The sequence below is a fragment of the Cydia strobilella genome, chromosome 22, assembly GCF_947568885.1.
Source record: "Cydia strobilella chromosome 22, ilCydStro3.1, whole genome shotgun sequence".
NCBI lineage: Eukaryota > Metazoa > Arthropoda > Insecta > Lepidoptera > Tortricidae > Cydia > Cydia strobilella.
This window is the reverse complement of record NC_086062.1, coordinates 970,543-992,259: the sequence shown is the minus strand read 5'-3', so window position 1 is coordinate 992,259 and position 21,717 is coordinate 970,543. Positions and strand designations below refer to the sequence as shown.

At 49.1% G+C, this 21,717-nt stretch overlaps 1 protein-coding gene across 1 annotated transcript in view; it reads right to left on the bottom strand.

The window, feature by feature from the left end:
* Window positions 1–751: 751 nt before the first annotated feature.
* Window positions 752–21,717, bottom strand: part of LOC134751572 (membrane-associated guanylate kinase, WW and PDZ domain-containing protein 1) — a 32,038-nt gene continuing 11,072 nt past the window's right edge. The window contains exons 12-22 of the mRNA XM_063687031.1: window positions 8,389–8,513; window positions 7,323–7,632; window positions 7,029–7,148; window positions 6,281–6,410; window positions 5,842–5,962; window positions 5,456–5,591; window positions 4,712–4,836; window positions 4,167–4,252; window positions 3,417–3,533; window positions 3,140–3,273; window positions 752–2,660 (exon numbers count right to left, since the gene is read on the bottom strand). Coding sequence (XP_063543101.1) covers window positions 2,479–2,660; window positions 3,140–3,273; window positions 3,417–3,533; window positions 4,167–4,252; window positions 4,712–4,836; window positions 5,456–5,591; window positions 5,842–5,962; window positions 6,281–6,410; window positions 7,029–7,148; window positions 7,323–7,632; window positions 8,389–8,513 — 1,586 coding nt within the window. The 3' untranslated portion in view covers window positions 752–2,478. The remainder of the gene's footprint in view (window positions 2,661–3,139; window positions 3,274–3,416; window positions 3,534–4,166; window positions 4,253–4,711; window positions 4,837–5,455; window positions 5,592–5,841; window positions 5,963–6,280; window positions 6,411–7,028; window positions 7,149–7,322; window positions 7,633–8,388; window positions 8,514–21,717) is intronic.

Sequence of the window (21,717 nt, the reverse complement as noted above, 5' to 3'; positions counted from 1 at the left end):
ATGATTTGCAGCACAAATATTTTTATATTCACTGTGCAAAGCGAGAAGCATATTTTGTCCTAATGGGATTAAAATTGACAATTGCTCAGTACAAAGGGATAAAAGGTTTGTTGCTATGCAAAAAAACAGCGATGGCTTTTCTAACCATATTATTCGAATTCACTTTAGTTTCAATATTCTGCTTTTAGTTTTTAACTTCATTGATAAATTAGCACATATAGCATGCAGATACCTATCAGACATAAGGGTTACGCTATAAACATGTTTTTTATTTATTTATTAAATATTGTATTATTAACCCTTAAATGCATATTGTTGCCAAATGTATACAAAGCATTGTACAGCTCACAGATTCCTAGATCCTACATCCAAATAACTAAATAAAAACATTTTTTCCAACCAATAATAAAAAATCATGCATTTAAGGGTTAAGCCTACCCATGGTACTTACAAAAAAGTATGTTTAAGGCACGGTATGTACAAGTATATAGCTTATAGTATTTTGGACGGTACTAAAATACGAATTAGCTGCAAATAGAGTTTAGTTTTCCACCCATTGGCAAAAACCACAACCATCAATTTTGACTTCATTATTATAAAAGATTTTATTAAAGCTATAATTTCATTACTGACTAAGGTGTTTACGTAGTCTGGCAAAAAAGAGTAGAAATTAAAAAGTGGCAACACTGTAGTGTTGTCCCTTTCAAATTAATTTAAGAAAAACGGGACGACACTACAGTGTTGCCACTTTTTAATTTCTACTCTTTTTTGCCAGACTGTACCTAATGAACAGTTCGCGTCAATTTTATGACACATATCGTCTCAGTGCACGATGTTTTTTATTAAAACTAGATTTTAAGATTTCTAGATGTCTTAAAAAATCAAATCGATTATTTTTGTAAACATGTTGGTCGTAATATGTGACTTTTCAACCAAAAGGTACCACATTGTCGCTTGTCGATAAAGTTAATTTCTAATTGAAGCTGTATGGAAATAGCGCCTTACTGACAAGCGACAATAAATACCCTTTTGGTTGAAAACGACAAATATTAGTATTTTGTGGAACCATTACACGTAAGCACATATAAAAAGCACAAAATGTAGCTTTCTTTTCATGGCGTATGATGTGGTGGTAAAACAGTAAGTGTTACCGCTGGACGCAGTGTTTGATCAAGACCTGTGGTTCATAATGACAATGCTGTCCCCCTAGGGGGCGACGCCCCGTAATGGTACATTTAAGGTGGCGTATGTTGTGGTGGTAAAACAGTAAGTGTTACCGCTGGACGCAGTGTTTGATCAAGACCTGTGGTTCATAAAGACAATGCTGTCCCCCTAGGGAGCGACGCCCCGTAATGGTACATTTAAGGTGGCGTATGTTGTGGTGGTAAAACAGTAAGTGTTACCGCTGGACGCAGTGTTTGATCAAGACCTGTGGTTCATAAAGACAATGCTGTCCCCCTAGGGGGCGACGCCCCGTAATGGTACATTTAAGGTGGCGTATGTTGTGGTGGTAAAACAGTAAGTGTTACCGCTGGACGCAGTGTTTGATCAAGACCTGTGGTTCATAAAGACAATGCTGTCCCCCTAGGGGGCGACGCCCCATAATGGTACATTTAAGGTGGCGTATGTTGTGGTAGTAAAACAGTGAGTGTTACCGCTGGACGCAGTGTTTGATCAAGACCTGTGGTTCATAATGACAATGCTGTCCCCCTAGGGGGCGACGCCCCATAATGGTACATTTAAGGTGGCGTATGTTGTGGTGGTTAAACAGTGAGTGTTACCGCTGGACGCAGTGTTTGATCAAGACCTGTGGTTCATAATGACAATGCTGTCCCCCTAGGGGGCGACGCCCCATAATGGTACATTTAAGGTGGCGTATGTTGTGGTGGTAAAACAGTAAGTGTTACCGCTGGACGCAGTGTTTGATCAAGACAATGCTGTCCCCCTAGGGGGCGACGCCCCATAATGGTACATTTAAGGTGGCGTATGTTGTGGTAGTAAAACAGTGAGTGTTACCGCTGGACGCAGTGTTTGATCAAGACCTGTGGTTCATAATGACAATGCTGTCCCCCTAGGAGGCGACGCCCCATAATGGTACATTTAAGGTGGCGTATGTTGTGGTGGTAAAACAGTAAGTGTTACCGCTAGACGCAGTGTTTGATCAAGACCTGTGGTTCATAAAGACAATGCTGTCCCCCTAGGGGGCGACGCCCCATAATGGTACATTTAAGGTGGCGTATGTTGTGGTAGTAAAACAGTGAGTGTTACCGCTGGACGCAGTGTTTGATCAAGACCTGTGGTTCATAAAGACAATGCTGTCCCCCTAGGGGGCGACGCCCCATAATGGTACATTTAAGGTGGCGTATGTTGTGGTAGTAAAACAGTGAGTGTTACCTCTGGACGCAGTGTTTGATCAAGACCTGTGGTTCATAATGACAATGCTGTCCCCCTAGGAGGCGACGCCCCATAATGGTACATTTAAGGTGGCGTATGTTGTGGTGGTAAAACAGTAAGTGTTACCGCTCGATGCGAATGTTTGATCAGTGCGACAACCTCGGGGTGTGGTAGGTTGCGGACTGGCGTGTGGTTGATGGCTACGATGGTGTCACCGACGTGCAGCAGGCCGCAGCGAGCCGCAGGCGAGTTCGGTATCAGTTGGCCTGTGGAAATACACATCATTTTCTTTATGGTCTCATTACGGTAAACCGGCAAAAAGAAAAAGAGAAATGAATGACAATGACACTTTTTTGTATAACATGAAAAAAGGTGCACGGCTTGTTTGATAGCAAGGTCGCATCGTCAGCTTTAAGGATGACTCACATTGAATGCACATTGGACACAGATCTTGAACAAGTGGAATACCACCCCGAGAGAAGAATTGAGTCACCGGCTTGTCAGGAGGCCCCGGGATGACAGGCCTTTACACATAGCATGACCGGCCTGGGCCCAAACCGTGCCCGCACTGTGCCACTTCCGAGCCCCGGTCATGACGTAATGCTTTCCATAGTAAACAACGCCCGGTCTTACGTGAGTTTACGTGAGTCATCCTTTACGCGATTGCTACTTTTTCTCTAGTTCGTAACTATTTGTGTTTCTTTTACATAGGTACTAAGTTCATTTAATGACTATCTCTACTCACCAATAGTGCTAGTGGCCTTGTTAGTGGACGAAATGACGACGAACCCGAAGCCCTCACCCTCGTTTCTCGTGACCGTGACGTCATAGGGCACCGACGACCAGCCGCCGGTCGTTGTGTCGTATTGCACTCCATACCTAGAGGTCAATTCAGTTTAAAGGTCGAAACATTTGAAAATTGTTTTCTTTTACTAGTGCTTGGACTCTGCAAAATCAATTTTAGGTCATATCAAAGATCAGAGTAGAAGTTCAAAATGGCGGTGTTCCCATATGGTACTGACATGGGTCCGGGTTGGGGCTGGGGCTGGGGCGGGTAGAGCGGCGCGGGGTGCAGGATGTTGTAGGCGGGCTGCAGGTGCGCGTGCGCGTGCGCATGCGCGTGCAGCGCCGGCTCCGACCTGATGGTGAGGGACGAAATCAAATGCATGCTTATGATCAGAGGGCCTACCACGAAGTACGTTCGACGTGTTGCCTCTCTGTCGCACTTGTAAATTCGTACGTACGTGTGACAGGGAGGCAAAACGTCGAACGTGGTTCGCGGTAGGTCCTCAGATCAATAATGTACGAAAACTTGTCTGGCCAGCGAGTCGTGTCACAATTCACAAAAAATTCATTCATTCAGTCACGCGGGTTGTGTTCGTGAGGCAAATAGTGGTAGTGTGCTGGATGTACGAAGCCCCCAGGAGGATGCGTTTTACATTTCTATGAATTAAATCATAATGACAGGTTAATTAGTTATATGGCGTAGTCAGAAGGATTGTTACACTTGGATTTGTTTCCGAAAGGTTATAAAATAATAAAACGGTTATATATTTTTTTTAATGATGAATAGGCAGGCGTTTGACTACGATCCCACCTGATGGTAAGTGATGATGCGGTCTACGGTAGAGCACGTTTACCCATGACTCCCATGAGATACCTATTAACTCTTGCCCTGAAGAGCCCCATTATAAATGATAATACTTCACAATGTAGTTAATAATGGCAAAAGGAGTCCTTTTTAAAATATTATTTTATGCGTTGGTACTTACGTAAGCAAGGGTTGATGTTGAGCTGGCAATGTCGGTAATCCCAAAGATTGTATGTCGGCTCGATTGTGCCGCACACCTAGCGTTACCTGTTAAAATATGAAAGATTTGTGAATACGTAAGCTCGAAATCATATCTCGTTTATCTTTTTCACCGTTCACCATCTTGAAAATAGGGCACCCACGATTCCGATTTTTTTATTCGAGCCCGGCATTACAACAAGTAAACTTTCAACAACCGATCTATTTACGAAATGTTTTCGTAAATTATTTATTTATTATATTTTAAAATTTTAATCCGGCAACAGGGCCCATACAACAAATACCTTACAGAATAACATATACCTATATGCATTTTGTAAACTTAAAAACTAAACACTATTTATGCGACAAAACGGCGGGGCTCCGTCGAATCGCCCGGTCTTGGCGTCGGATTCGGTAGTTTGCCCCGGAACCTCCGAAACACGACAGCCTTCGGCCAGAAGTGGGCGCACTCGATGGTCCCCTGCAGCGTGTGATGTAGTGCACAGCGTGCAGACGTGTACTCACGTGTCCCCGGGCGGCGGCGCGGCACACGCAGGCGACGGCGGCGGCGTGCGCGGCGCCGGCCAGCGACACGCCGTCCGCCGACGTCAGCAGGTCGCCCGGCCGCAGCAGCCCGTCCGCCGGCCCGCCTGCACATCGAACAAATACATAATCGATCACTTTTTACATTTCACCCTAATCCTGGTCACGGCACCGATTGTAACACACCTCCCTATGCTGACTCGAGACGATCCTATTGTACTTATCTAGTTAAAATACATCTAGACTTGACTAAAGTATCTATTTTTGGACTAAAATCAAAAAAATACAAATTGTCTACACTTAAAAATAAAAATTAAACAAATTCAATTAATTATATATCTCGATTTACATTAATGAAAATAACCCGTGAAAACGCCAAGCTGCGCCCCGCCATTCGTGTTGTCATAAAATTCAGAATTCATATACGCTGTTCATATGCCAACAGCGTATATGAATTTTGAATTTTATAACGCGCTCATTTGACCACTTATAGTTTGTCAAAGGACTGTCTCATTTCAAACATAAGACAGAGATAATCATACTATCTTTCTCTTACACCCAAAAGTACCCAAGCTACCTGCACCCAAGAGAAAAGGATGAATATAGTTTTTTTTGTTCTTATTTACTGACAATTTGATTTGACAAACTATATTCAGCCACATAGTTCAAGTACTCTGCCATACACTTAGCTTATCAAACAGTCAAAGTGTATACACAATTACATACCAGGGACGACATATCCGACGGCGACGCGGCTGCCGTCCTCGGTGCCCCCGACGATGCGGAACCCGAAGCCGGCCGCGCCCCGAGCCAAGCGCACCAGGACATCCGCCTCCGGGTCCAAGGCCCCGCCTGCCTCCACCTGTACAAACAAACGCTTTATTATACTTTCTGATTACATCTTTATTTTAGCGAAGTCAATGACAGGACGCCTCACTCAATTACGTAAAAAAAGCTGAACCGATATGACTGAAGTTTGGAAGATGACATATATACATTAGCAATAGTTTACTTATTATCTAAACACCACAACACTTTAACGGGGTGAATGAAATAGGGAGTCCGAGGGAGCAAGAAGTGTGGGGCAAAATAAAACATTGATGTAATCTTACCTGTGGGTAGTTCCCTACGTAGACGGCATTTTGTTGCGCTATGGAGTCGTTATCATAACAGGATGGCGATCTTCGAGATACGGGAGAGTGCATATGTCGGGGTGGGGAATTTTCTCGCATTCTGAAAATTAAACATTATTTTATTTTATTTATTTGGAGATCCAACAGCTGTGATATTAACATAAGAGTTCTTTGGTCGCCGATGACGTATGTTATCATTTTCGACAATTGTTCGAAAAAGATGGATGGATGAAGGGTGCGTTCGGACCACCCAGGCCAAGGTTCTCAACGCCAAACGATGTAAAGTTGTATTTGACGGCGAGACCCTTTTATTGAGTCTTTTTCAACTTTTCTGCCGACTCTGCCGCCGCGTCGGCCTTCACAGACGTTAAAAATCCTGTCATAAAGTTTACATTTGAGAATTATTTTTGGGTATTACCTCATATTGTCTTTGCTTCTTGATGGCGAATTGTTAGACGGCGAGCGGCTGTGCAGTCTCGCAGTAGGCGTGGCGCCGTGGAGGCGTTCCGAGGCGCTGGTGTTGCTCGGCGACTGGCTTCGCATACGACCTGGGAAAATAAGTAGTTGATGGTTTACTTGCAGCAACAATATTCAAGTAAAAAGTGACTGGTGAATGAAAAATTGTAACGAAATACGGTTTATAAACTGATCTTATCCTAGCGTTCATCCCGTTTGCATCCCACGCTATTGCTTCGGAGTCCAAGGTCCGTTTTCCTGCTTTTTACACGTTTTAATTTCTTGGCTCAATGTGCATTTCGTCTCACTCTCTCATTAAGCAAAATATGAGACGCAAATACACATTGGACCAACGAATTAGACATGTGGAATAGGTATTCCAGCTTCCAAGTTTTGAAGTCCCTAAGTTAGTGTGGGTCAAATCTTGGAAGCTGAATTTGACCCACTTCCTGATTTTCGATTGAGCTGAAATTTTGCATACATATGCAATGCATTATTATTAGGAGCTCATCTGACGATGGAGACAGGAGGTGGCAATGGGAAAAATGATAAAACAACGCAAACTAATTGTGTTTGGGGTCGTTAGAATTGTCTCTATGAGTATTAGTTGCATGTGGAGGGAAAAGTACAGTCAGCGATAAAAGTCAATTTTGGCAAAAACTTATTAGTGATATGTGCAATAAAGAGGGTACGCTAACTTTATTAGTTACCTGTGGAATTGGAAGGCGAGTGCGGCCTCATGCGACCGGTGGAGGGAGACTGCGCGTGCGCAGGCAGCCCGCCCAGCGCAGCCGTGGTGGGCGAGTGTAGCATGCCATCTTCTGGAAACCCTGGAGACGACATTCCAGATTAATATATAATAGGTATGAAGATACATGTTGAATTTATAACAAAATCTAGTATAGCTTTAAACTGATAAAACGGTTTTTCATCGTCACTTTATGTAGAATGTCATTATTTCAAGATATCTAATACTACAACGGTTCCAAGTCGTTTTAACCTACCTCCATTGTCGCTGCTATCCGCGACACTAGCGTTCCCCCTCCAGTACGCCGCATTCATATCCACATGGACCGTCGGCGTCGGCACCTCCCCCCAATTTCCGTTCCATCTCTCCCCGTTCTCCCATCCGTTCCCGTTTTCCCACTTCTGCCCGTTTTGCTCCCATTTTTGCCCATTCTGTTCCCATTTTTGACCATTCTGCTCCCATTTTTGGCCGTTTTCTTCCCACTTTTGAGTGTTGTCGTCCCATTTCTGTGAGTTTTCGGCCCAGCTTCGGATGTTGTTGGAGTTGTCTACCCACGTTTCTCGTTCCTGCTGATAAAATTATGTAAGTTTTATTATTATACATCAGGATCTAGTTGAAATAATAATAAGAAAGGATCTGATTTATTTTTTAAACAACCTTCAACGGGTAATTTTGTCAAGTTAATATGTATTTTAACCTCGTAAGACCCACCATATAAAGATTTAAATTTTTAATTTGAACCTTGTTCTATAAGTAAATTGGAACGAATTTCGTTTGTTTTACAACGCAGTGAAATAAAAGAAATGCTACTCTATTTCTTTCATCAAAAGGTTCAAATTAGATTGCAATGAATATGTACATTTTAATATACATTTAGACTCACGAGGTTAAATTGGTTGGTCGGGAAAATAAACTAAGATTTTTTAATCCTGGATGACAAAATGAGAGTTTGGCCAATTTACTACGCATACTGCTGTCGTACCAATGTTGTATTTAAATGACAGATCGAAAAGCCAAAGGAAATTGAATTATCATTTTAGTAAGTATTTGGGAAATAAAACAAGGGTATGGTGAAATTTTTTTTGAATAAGAATAGGAAAACATTTATTGCCACACACAAAAAAAGCGAGATTATAGGAATATATTTACAAATAACAATAACAATTGGCATGCGCGGCAAAAGGAACGGGCTCAGCATTATGCTGCACCAGTAAGAATTGACCGCACAGCGCTGATTTTCAGCCCCCCTTTGCTCTGTTACTACCCACTTTTTCACAACCTGCATAGAAATTGGAACTTTTCGATTTAATTTCTGTACATACCTGCCACTGATCATTATAGGGCTGCGCGGGCAGCGTGAGCCGCGAGCCCGGGGTGCTGCTCCGGCGGCGCCTTTCTATTAAACTCTCGCGTTGCTTGTGCTCTGGTACTGCGTATGTTGCTTCCACTGCAAAACATATTAACTTACTCATCTTCTAATCATCTTCCTTGCGTTTTCCCGGCATTTTTGCCACGGCTCATGGGAGCCTGGGGGTCCGCTCGGCAACTAATCCCAGGAATTGGCGTGGGCACTAGTTTTTACGAAAGAGACTGCCATCTGACCTTCCAACCCAGAGGGTAAACTGGGCCTTATTGGGATTAGTCCGGTTTCCTCACGATGTTTTCCTTCACCGAAAAACGAAACTTACTCATCTAATATGGAACTAAAATTAAAGGTAACATTTGCGTAGGACTGGCTTAGCCAAAGTGACAAGCGTTAATACAAAGATAGATATAACTCCGTAATAGATGGATACAGTCTAAGGAAAAAACGTGCCTCGAAAATCAAGAAAATTTGATTCTCGTTCAGAGGGCGCTACTAGTTTTGGCCTACTGTCGTATAGATGGCGTTGTCGGTTTCGTTTGTTATTTAACAATTTTAACGCATATCAGTGAAAGAACATGGGTCAAAATCATAAAAATAATTTATGCAAATAAAAAAAAGAATTTATCTATATTTAAATACATTTTATCGTATTTTTATAAATCTTCATTTTTAGTTTTAAAGTGTGTCGACAGATGGCAGTGAATTTACTGGGGTTACAAAATTTACTATGACAGTACCGCCCTAGTATAAGTTACTCTATGGTTAATATTAATCGACGATTGAAAATTGATAAAGATTTATCACGTGAGTTTTCGTTGGCATCAGACATTCCGAGAGATTTATTTACCTTTTGATTGTCGTTAACTAAATAGGGTCTCCATTGTTTCCCACATATTCGTTAGTAGCGTTGAAAAAACCGGGTAAATATCAAAACACTCGTTTTGTTTCAAGTTTTTTCCAATAAAACAATGTATTTTTAATATAATTAATTAGGAATTTAAACAGGTTGCATGTCTAAATGTGTTTATGACATTGACACTGTCATCACTCATCAGTGGCATTGCGTGTGACGTATTTAATTTTTCTGAATAGAACTGAAAAAAAAACCAAAATAAAAAAGGAAATTTCGTAAAATTCCCGAAAAAAACATTTGGTTTTTTTTAGGAATTTTCATCCCTATTCGTTAGTCATAATTTGGTTTTTGTCAGAAACGCGTAACCATACAGGATTGACATAAAACAAACCTAACCTATCTATATAAGATAACCTTAGGAAAATTAACGGTTTCAGAATTATGACTAATGGTAATATGACAATCTATATGACAATCATTACATTATGACTTTAGCTAGCCATACACGCACGGATTTGCCCGTCGGATCTGCCTGAAAGATGTGTCTGGCGGACACATCCGTCAATGTGTAGCGAGAAATAGACACAAATGGGCAGCGGACAGGCATCCGGCGGATAAATCTGTGTCTCGGCTCTTTCGGCTCATTGGAGGATTTCAGGATAGAGATGCGGCAGCTGATTAGCTTCTACACAAACCAACAGACAGCGGAACTACGGGAAATAAAAAACACCATGCAGGAAATAAAGCAAACAAACGTCAGTATTGAGGCGTCTATCACGGATCTGGGCAGGCAAAATACTGAAATAACGAAGAGACTGGACCTTATAGAGAGGCAAATGAAGGACGACGGGGACTATATACTGTTCCTCGAAAACAAACTGGAAGAATTTCAGGTAGGGACCCGCAAGAGTAACATTGAACTTAAAAACGTACCTAAGAAAAAAAACGAAACTAAGCAGGACCTCCTAGACATGGTCATGTGTCTCTCCGAAAGCTTACAGTGTACGGTAAATAAATCTGACATAAGGGACGTTTACAGGGTGCGAGGTAAAAAACAGGACCAGCAGAACACGCCTATAGTAATAGAAACGAATTCTGCTCTACTCAAGCTTGAAATAATCAAAGCAGCTAAAACTTTCAACGGCAAACATGCGCCGAAACTGTGTGCTAGACATTTAGGCTTTACTACTAGCCAGGATACACAAGTTTACATCTCCGAGCATCTGACGTCTAAGGGCTCACGTCTACACTTCCTCGCACGGGACCTGAAGAAGTCCAAAGAATATAAATACTGCTGGACATCCTATGGCAAGGTTTATATAAGAAAGACTGATGAATCGCCGGTCATACTCATCAACTCAGAAAGTCAAGTGCAACGCCTGTTACAAGAATGACTAGACAGACATAAACTTGGTTTTTGCTACCTATTGTGTGACTCATCCGTTGGTCCTATAATAATAGCGATCTTGTTACTTATTTTGTTCTCGTTCACTAATATTCTGTGTACTCAACCTTCTAACTCACTACAATCACAATTACACACACTTACCCTCGTCATGTACTCACACACTCTTAATCCTGAAATGAATACTCTCCGTTCTCTACATCCTCTGCGACCTCTTATCTATCCATGTCTAGTAACTAAATTACTATCTTCAACACCACATTTCACTAGATTTGATTATAACATGCAACATGATTTACTAATATTTACGCGTTTCCTCCACCATAAAAATAATGTGTAACACACTACAAACAGTGACGGAGTTGGATGATATTAACATAGCGCGAGTTATAGAATGCGACAGTACAGACCAACTACTAAAGCAAGTGAAAATAAAAAAAATGATCTAACAATCATCTCACAAAATATAAGGAGTATATACTGCAATTTCGATGACTTCACGCTTACATTAGCGAGCTTTACCTTTAAACCCGACATAATTGTTCTCACAGAGTGCAGACTTAATCCAAACAAAACTTTACCCCAACTTATCGAATACGATACTTACTTTACTACTTGCCAGTTGAACCAGAATGATGGTGTAGTTGTTTATATTAAAAACACCTTAAAACACAAAGTAAAAGAAATAAATCTAACTCATGCATCTTGCTTTCAGTTGGACATACTTAAAAACTCTATACTCTGTATTTATCGTTCTCCTGCAAATAAAAACGCAGAGAGCTTTATTGACTCCCTAAGGACCCATTTAGAAACATTAAAGTCGGGAAATAGTATTATAATCACAGGTGATATAAACATTAATATTAACCCAAAAACACTAGAACCGTCACACGAACTTAAAAATAGAATAAATTATTTAAACACCTTATCGGCATTTGGACTCTTAGCCGGTCATACTAAACCTACCAGGGAAAAAACCTGCCTCGACCATTTCATTTTAAAAATTAACAAAATTTTGTACTCCCCTACTATAGCAATTATAAAAACCACGATAACAGATCACTTCACTATTTTTCTATCACTTTCCAAAATTAAAAATACACCTCCTATAAATAAAACCAAAACGACTATTAACTTTGAAAACGCATTAAAATACCTCAGGGAAAATAATATATCGGAACTAAGGTTCTGTAATGACCCCAACGCTCTTACAGACCGCTTAATATTCATGCTTACCCAATCCTTAGCAGAAAATACTAAAACTAATGTGATACCAAGCAAAAAACGTATTATCAAACCATGGATAACCCCCGGAATATTGAGATGCATAAGAAACCGAAATCAGCTACAAAAAAAGGCACGTAATAATCCTGACGACAATATTATTAAGATTACATATACCCGATACAGAAACTTCTGCAACAAACTTATAAAAAACTTAAAAAGAAAATTTGAAAGGGAACTCCTCGTTAACTCTGTTAATAATAATAAATTGTTATGGAAAAATATAAAAAATTTAACGTTTAACAAATCTAACAAAGTCAACTCAGAGCTATTGAATATAAAAGACAATGCTGCCGAATCAGCAAACTTTGTTAACAATTACTTCGCTAACATTGGGGAAAAACTTGCCCAACAAATTGTCCCCAACCCGCAAGACGATATCAACCAGTACCTTAGTCGTATTCCTACTCAAACTGGATCATTTGTATTATTACCTGCTACTGTCGATGAAGTCTACAATACCTTGACTAACCTTAAATCTAATAGCGCACCGGGCTGGGATAACATCACTAGTAGCTTTTTGAAATTTATCTCTGCAGAAATAGTCCCCATCATTACACATTTAGCTAATCTTAGCTTTAACCAAGGAATATTCCCGCAGTCCTTGAAACATTCGCTGATTACACCCGTGTACAAGAGTGGGGACAGAGACGACGTCAGTAATTATAGGCCAATATCGGTACTGCCTACAATATCTAAGATTCTAGAAAAACTTCTCAATACTAGACTGCTTAGCTATTTAAACAAATTTAATCTCCTATCTACCGCACAGTACGGATTCAGGCACGGAAAGTCTACTGAAGACGCAGTAACTGATCTCACATCGCTTATAGTAGATAATCTTGATAATAACAACAAGTGCTTGGCAGTCTTCCTAGACCTTAAGAAGGCTTTCGACACCGTCTCTGTCCCTATTCTTCTACAAAAACTTGAGAAAATTGGTGTAAGAGGTACACCACTCTTGCTACTTAAAAATTATATCACTAACAGGAAGCAAAGAGTTAAAATATCACAACGCACCAGTACTGATGAGAATGTCTCTTACGGTGTACCCCAGGGAAGTGTTTTAGGACCTACATTATTTCTAATATACATCAATGATCTCTGTAACATGACGATTCCTAACGCAAAACTTTATTCGTACGCGGATGATACGGCTGTTGTATATACCGGCAAATCATGGGACTTAGTGAAAATCAGCGCTGAACTAGGAATGACCGAGATCTCTAAATGGTTGCGAATGAACCTATTGACACTGAACACCGGAAAAACAAAATATATGTGTTTCAGTATTACAAGTAGCTCACAGCCCAAACAGAATATGGATATCAAAATACATTTTGATCAATCTTGTGTTGGTACAAATTGTGGATGCCCATCTATCGAAAAAGTTGCACAAATCAAGTATCTGGGAGTTCTAGTAGATGAGCATCTAAGTTGGTACTCGCACATAGACCAGGTAATATCTAGGATCAGAAAGCTACTCTGGATATTCAAGACACTAAGACATATTGTGCCTGTAACAATAATCACGAAAGAAACAAAAAGTCGTAACATTTTAAATGAAATATACACGTCCTTGGTACAGTCTGTCTTGATGTATTGCATCACTGTCTGGGGGGGTGCTGCTAAAAGCCGGTTCATAGACATTGAAAGAGCACAACGAGCACTTATCAAGATCATGTATTTCAAAAAGAATAGATTTCCTACTGAACTACTATACCAAATTAGTGGACTTCTATCTGTCAGAAAATTGTACATTCTGCAGACTTCCCTTAAAAAACATAGGACTCTACCATTCAACCCAAACTACAAAAAGAAAAGATTGATCGTCAATATAGCTAATCCATCTAAAACTAGAACCTCATTTGCTAGCTCACAGTTTAACATAAAATCCGCACACCTTTACAATAAAATTAATAAATTACTAGACATACACTCCAAATCTTACCATGAGTGTAAAAAGCTCCTAGCACATTGGCTAAAAACTAAATCATATGATGAGACAGAGAACTTACTACGTTGAATCTAAACAATCGCACACACACACACACACATGCACACGCACATGCACACACACGCACATACACACCTACACTCACATCACACATCCACACACGCTCTTACACACACACAGAAAAGATCTCTCTTTACGCTCATATTATTTCATATTTCATGTAACTTTTTAAATTGTGTTTCTTTTAATTCCTAATGTAATATAAATGTTAATTCTAAAATGTTAGATTAATGTATATGTTTGTTTAGTTTAGGTTACTTTATTTACATAGTTATAGTTTATAGTTAGCATGTTAAATTTAGAATTGATTGTATTAGTCGTGTTATTGTTTCTATGTAAAAACATAGTTAGGGAAGAGCGGTGTCTCCCGACACAGGCATTCTTATGCTTACTGGGCGGCTCCATCCCTTTAAATCATTATATATTGCTAATTTATTAAATAAAGAATTTTTGTATTTTGTATTTTGTATTTGTATTTTGTCTATTTCTCGCCACACATTGACGGATGTGTCCGCCAGACACATCTTTCAGGCAGATCCGACGGGCAAATCCGTGCATGTATGGCTAGCTTTTCAATAATTATGTCAAACAAAGGGACCCCGACTAAATACGATTATCACCTTCGCTTGATAGAAAACTACTTTTTAATACAGTTGCTCAAAAAGTGGTACTTTTTGTGGCTGCGTAGCGTGTGAGAAGCTCAATTTCTCGAACTAGTGCTTTTTACTTTTTAGTTCCAAACTATAGTTTCGAAACGCAGTTTTTATGTAATTTAGCTTGAGCAGGTACTGGGGCCTCACTCGTTACTCCTCGGTGTCGTTGAGCAACCCGCGCCGGGCCCGCGGCGGCCGCGGCCGGGGCGCGCACGAGTATGAAGGTATCGCGGGCTGCGGCAGCTCAAGTATCGCGGGCTGTATAGCTTGAGCAGGTACTGGGGCCTCACTCGTTACTCCTCGGTGTCGTTGAGCAACCCGCGCCGGGCCCGCGGCGGCCGCGGCCGGGGCGCGCACGAGTATGAAGGTATCGCGGGCTGCGGCAGCTCAAGTATCGCGGGCTGTATAGCTTGAGCAGGTACTGGGGCCTCACTCGTTACTCCTCGGTGTCGTTGACCAACCCGCGCCGGGCCCGCGGCGGCCGCGGCCGGGGCGCGCACGAGTATGAAGGTATCGCGGGCTGCGGCAGCTCAAGTATCGCGGGCTGTATAGCTTGAGCAGGTACTGGGGCCTCACTCGTTACTCCTCGGTGTCGTTGAGCAACCCGCGCCGGGCCCGCGGCGGCCGCGGCCGGGGCGCGCACGAGTATGAAGGTATCGCGGGCTGCGGCAGCTCAAGTATCGCGGGCTGTATAGCTTGAGCAGGTACTGGGGCCTCACTCGTTACTCCTCGGTGTCGTTGAGCAACCCGCGCCGGGCCCGCGGCGGCCGCGGCCGGGGCGCGCACGAGTATGAAGGTATCGCGGGCTGCGGCAGCTCAAGTATCGCGGGCTGTATAGCTTGAGCAGGTACTGGGGCCTCACTCGTTACTCCTCGGTGTCGTTGAGCAACCCGCGCCGGGCCCGCGGCGGCCGCGGCCGGGGCGCGCACGAGTATGAAGGTATCGCGGGCTGCGGCAGCTCAAGTATCGCGGGCTGTATAGCTTGAGCAGGTACTGGGGCCTCACTCGTTACTCCTCGGTGTCGTTGACCAACCCGCGCCGGGCCCGCGGCGGCCGCGGCCGGGGCGCGCACGAGTATGAAGGTATCGCGGGCTGCGGCAGCTCAAGTATCGCGGGCTGTATAGCTTGAGCAGGTACTGGGGCCTCACTCGTTACTCCTCGGTGTCGTTGACCAACCCGCGCCGGGCCCGCGGCGGCCGCGGCCGGGGCGCGCACGAGTATGAAGGTATCGCGGGCTGCGGCAGCTCAAGTATCGCGGGCTGTATAGCTTGAGCAGGTACTGGGGCCTCACTCGTTACTCCTCGGTGTCGTTGAGCAACCCGCGCCGGGCCCGCGGCGGCCGCGGCCGGGGCGCGCACGAGTATGAAGGTATCGCGGGCTGCGGCAGCTCAAGTATCAAGGGCTGTATAGCTTGAGCAGGTACTGGGGCCTCACTCGTTACTCCTCGGTGTCGTTGAGCAACCCGCGCCGGGCCCGCGGCGGCCGCGGCCGGGGCGCGCACGAGTATGAAGGTATCGCGGGCTGCGGCAGCTCAAGTATCGCGGGCTGTATAGCTTGAGCAGGTACTGGGGCCTCACTCGTTACTCCTCGGTGTCGTTGACCAACCCGCGCCGGGCCCGCGGCGGCCGCGGCCGGGGCGCGCACGAGTATGAAGGTATCGCGGGCTGCGGCAGCTCAAGTATCGCGGGCTGTATAGCTTGAGCAGGTACTGGGGCCTCACTCGTTACTCCTCGGTGTCGTTGACCAACCCGCGCCGGGCCCGCGGCGGCCGCGGCCGGGGCGCGCACGAGTATGAAGGTATCGCGGGCTGCGGCAGCTCAAGTATCGCGGGCTGTATAGCTTGAGCAGGTACTGGGGCCTCACTCGTTACTCCTCGGTGTCGTTGAGCAACCCGCGCCGGGCCCGCGGCGGCCGCGGCCAGGGCGCGCACGAGTATGAAGGTATCGCGGGCTGCGGCAGCTCAAGTATCGCGGGCTGTATAGCTTGAGCAGGTACTGGGGCCTCACTCGTTACTCCTCGGTGTCGTTGACCAACCCGCGCCGGGCCCGCGGCGGCCGCGGCCGGGGCGCGCACGAGTATGAAGGTATCGCGGGCTGCGGCAGCTCAAGTATCGCGGGCTGTATAGCTTGAGCAGGTACTGGGGCCTCACTCGTTACTCCTCGGTGTCGTTGACCAACCCGCGCCGGGCCCGCGGCGGCCGCGGCCAGGGCGCGCACGAGTATGAAGGTATCGCGGGCTGCGGCAGCTCAAGTATCGCGGGCTGTATAGCTTGAGCAGGTACTGGGGCCTCACTCGTTACTCCTCGGTGTCGTTGACCAACCCGCGCCGGGCCCGCGGCGGCCGCGGCCGGGGCGCGCACGAGTATGAAGGTATCGCGGGCTGCGGCAGCTCAAGTATCGCGGGCTGTATAGCTTGAGCAGGTACTGGGGCCTCACTCGTTACTCCTCGGTGTCGTTGAGCAACCCGCGCCGGGCCCGCGGCGGCCGCGGCCGGGGCGCGCACGAGTATGAAGGTATCGCGGGCTGCGGCAGCTCAAGTATCAAGGGCTGTATAGCTTGAGCAGGTACTGGGGCCTCACTCGTTACTCCTCGGTGTCGTTGAGCAACCCGCGCCGGGCCCGCGGCGGCCGCGGCCGGGGCGCGCACGAGTATGAAGGTATCGCGGGCTGCGGCAGCTCAAGTATCGCGGGCTGTATAGCTTGAGCAGGTACTGGGGCCTCACTCGTTACTCCTCGGTGTCGTTGACCAACCCGCGCCGGGCCCGCGGCGGCCGCGGCCGGGGCGCGCACGAGTATGAAGGTATCGCGGGCTGCGGCAGCTCAAGTATCGCGGGCTGTATAGCTTGAGCAGGTACTGGGGCCTCACTCGTTACTCCTCGGTGTCGTTGAGCAACCCGCGCCGGGCCCGCGGCGGCCGCGGCCGGGGCGCGCACGAGTATGAAGGTATCGCGGGCTGCGGCAGCTCAAGTATCAAGGGCTGTATAGCTTGAGCAGGTACTGGGGCCTCACTCGTTACTCCTCGGTGTCGTTGAGCAACCCGCGCCGGGCCCGCGGCGGCCGCGGCCGGGGCGCGCACGAGTATGAAGGTATCGCGGGCTGCGGCAGCTCAAGTATCGCGGGCTGTATAGCTTGAGCAGGTACTGGGGCCTCACTCGTTACTCCTCGGTGTCGTTGAGCAACCCGCGCCGGGCCCGCGGCGGCCGCGGCCGGGGCGCGCACGAGTATGAAGGTATCGCGGGCTGCGGCAGCTCAAGTATCAAGGGCTGTATAGCTTGAGCAGGTACTGGGGCCTCACTCGTTACTCCTCGGTGTCGTTGAGCAACCCGCGCCGGGCCCGCGGCGGCCGCGGCCGGGGCGCGCACGAGTATGAAGGTATCGCGGGCTGCGGCAGCTCAAGTATCGCGGGCTGTATAGCTTGAGCAGGTACTGGGGCCTCACTCGTTACTCCTCGGTGTCGTTGACCAACCCGCGCCGGGCCCGCGGCGGCCGCGGCCGGGGCGCGCACGAGTATGAAGGTATCGCGGGCTGCGGCAGCTCAAGTATCGCGGGCTGTATAGCTTGAGCAGGTACTGGGGCCTCACTCGTTACTCCTCGGTGTCGTTGAGCAACCCGCGCCGGGCCCGCGGCGGCCGCGGCCGGGGCGCGCACGAGTATGAAGGTATCGCGGGCTGCGGCAGCTCAAGTATCGCGGGCTGTATAGCTTGAGCAGGTACTGGGGCCTCACTCGTTACTCCTCGGTGTCGTTGAGCAACCCGCGCCGGGCCCGCGGCGGCCGCGGCCGGGGCGCGCACGAGTATGAAGGTATCGCGGGCTGCGGCAGCTCAAGTATCAAGGGCTGTATAGCTTGAGCAGGTACTGGGGCCTCACTCGTTACTCCTCGGTGTCGTTGAGCAACCCGCGCCGGGCCCGCGGCGGCCGCGGCCGGGGCGCGCACGAGTATGAAGGTATCGCGGGCTGCGGCAGCTCAAGTATCAAGGGCTGTATAGCTTGAGCAGGTACTGGGGCCTCACTCGTTACTCCTCGGTGTCGTTGAGCAACCCGCGCCGGGCCCGCGGCGGCCGCGGCCGGGGCGCGCACGAGTATGAAGGTATCGCGGGCTGCGGCAGCTCAAGTATCAAGGGCTGTATAGCTTGAGCAGGTACTGGGGCCTCACTCGTTACTCCTCGGTGTCGTTGAGCAACCCGCGCCGGGCCCGCGGCGGCCGCGGCCGGGGCGCGCACGAGTATGAAGGTATCGCGGGCTGCGGCAGCTCAAGTATCAAGGGCTGTATAGCTTGAGCAGGTACTGGGGCCTCACTCGTTACTCCTCGGTGTCGTTGAGCAACCCGCGCCGGGCCCGCGGCGGCCGCGGCCGGGGCGCGCACGAGTATGAAGGTATCGCGGGCTGCGGCAGCTCAAGTATCGCGGGCTGTATAGCTTGAGCAGGTACTGGGGCCTCACTCGTTACTCCTCGGTGTCGTTGAGCAACCCGCGCCGGGCCCGCGGCGGCCGCGGCCGGGGCGCGCACGAGTATGAAGGTATCGCGGGCTGCGGCAGCTCAAGTATCGCGGGCTGTATAGCTTGAGCAGGTACTGGGGCCTCACTCGTTACTCCTCGGTGTCGTTGACCAACCCGCGCCGGGCCCGCGGCGGCCGCGGCCGGGGCGCGCACGAGTATGAAGGTATCGCGGGCTGCGGCAGCTCAAGTATCGCGGGCTGTATAGCTTGAGCAGGTACTGGGGCCTCACTCGTTACTCCTCGGTGTCGTTGAGCAACCCGCGCCGGGCCCGCGGCGGCCGCGGCCGGGGCGCGCACGAGTATGAAGGTATCGCGGGCTGCGGCAGCTCAAGTATCAAGGGCTGTATAGCTTGAGCAGGTACTGGGGCCTCACTCGTTACTCCTCGGTGTCGTTGAGCAACCCGCGCCGGGCCCGCGGCGGCCGCGGCCGGGGCGCGCACGAGTATGAAGGTATCGCGGGCTGCGGCAGCTCAAGTATCGCGGGCTGTATAGCTTGAGCAGGTACTGGGGCCTCACTCGTTACTCCTCGGTGTCGTTGACCAACCCGCGCCGGGCCCGCGGCGGCCGCGGCCGGGGCGCGCACGAGTATGAAGGTATCGCGGGCTGCGGCAGCTCAAGTATCGCGGGCTGTATAGCTTGAGCAGGTACTGGGGCCTCACTCGTTACTCCTCGGTGTCGTTGAGCAACCCGCGCCGGGCCCGCGGCGGCCGCGGCCGGGGCGCGCACGAGTATGAAGGTATCGCGGGCTGCGGCAGCTCAAGTATCAAGGGCTGTATAGCTTGAGCAGGTACTGGGGCCTCACTCGTTACTCCTCGGTGTCGTTGAGCAACCCGCGCCGGGCCCGCGGCGGCCGCGGCCGGGGCGCGCACGAGTATGAAGGTATCGCGGGCTGCGGCAGCTCAAGTATCAAGGGCTGTATAGCTTGAGCAGGTACTGGGGCCTCACTCGTTACTCCTCGGTGTCGTTGAGCAACCCGCGCCGGGCCCGCGGCGGCCGCGGCCGGGGCGCGCACGAGTATGAAGGTATCGCGGGCTGCGGCAGCTCAAGTATCAAGGGCTGTATAGCTTGAGCAGGTACTGGGGCCTCACTCGTTACTCCTCGGTGTCGTTGAGCAACCCGCGCCGGGCCCGCGGCGGCCGCGGCCGGGGCGCGCACGAGTATGAAGGTATCGCGGGCTGCGGCAGCTCAAGTATCGCGGGCTGTATAGCTTGAGCAGGTACTGGGGCCTCACTCGTTACTCCTCGGTGTCGTTGAGCAACCCGCGCCGGGCCCGCGGCGGCCGCGGCCGGGGCGCGCACGAGTATGAAGGTATCGCGGGCTGCGGCAGCTCAAGTATCAAGGGCTGTATAGCTTGAGCAGGTACTGGGGCCTCACTCGTTACTCCTCGGTGTCGTTGAGCAACCCGCGCCGGGCCCGCGGCGGCCGCGGCCGGGGCGCGCACGAGTATGAAGGTATCGCGGGCTGCGGCAGCTCAAGTATCGCGGGCTGTATAGCTTGAGCAGGTACTGGGGCCTCACTCGTTACTCCTCGGTGTCGTTGAGCAACCCGCGCCGGGCCCGCGGCGGCCGCGGCCGGGGCGCGCACGAGTATGAAGGTATCGCGGGCTGCGGCAGCTCAAGTATCAAGGGCTGTATAGCTTGAGCAGGTACTGGGGCCTCACTCGTTACTCCTCGGTGTCGTTGAGCAACCCGCGCCGGGCCCGCGGCGGCCGCGGCCGGGGCGCGCACGAGTATGAAGGTATCGCGGGCTGCGGCAGCTCAAGTATCAAGGGCTGTATAGCTTGAGCAGGTACTGGGGCCTCACTCGTTACTCCTCGGTGTCGTTGAGCAACCCGCGCCGGGCCCGCGGCGGCCGCGGCCGGGGCGCGCACGAGTATGAAGGTATCGCGGGCTGCGGCAGCTCAAGTATCAAGGGCTGTATAGCTTGAGCAGGTACTGGGGCCTCACTCGTTACTCCTCGGTGTCGTTGAGCAACCCGCGCCGGGCCCGCGGCGGCCGCGGCCGGGGCGCGCACGAGTATGAAGGTATCGCGGGCTGCGGCAGCTCAAGTATCGCGGGCTGTATAGCTTGAGCAGGTACTGGGGCCTCACTCGTTACTCCTCGGTGTCGTTGAGCAACCCGCGCCGGGCCCGCGGCGGCCGCGGCCGGGGCGCGCACGAGTATGAAGGTATCGCGGGCTGCGGCAGCTCAAGTATCGCGGGCTGTATAGCTTGAGCAGGTACTGGGGCCTCACTCGTTACTCCTCGGTGTCGTTGAGCAACCCGCGCCGGGCCCGCGGCGGCCGCGGCCGGGGCGCGCACGAGTATGAAGGTATCGCGGGCTGCGGCAGCTCAAGTATCGCGGGCTGTATAGCTTGAGCAGGTACTGGGGCCTCACTCGTTACTCCTCGGTGTCGTTGACCAACCCGCGCCGGGCCCGCGGCGGCCGCGGCCGGGGCGCGCACGAGTATGAAGGTATCGCGGGCTGCGGCAGCTCAAGTATCGCGGGCTGTATAGCTTGAGCAGGTACTGGGGCCTCACTCGTTACTCCTCGGTGTCGTTGAGCAACCCGCGCCGGGCCCGCGGCGGCCGCGGCCGGGGCG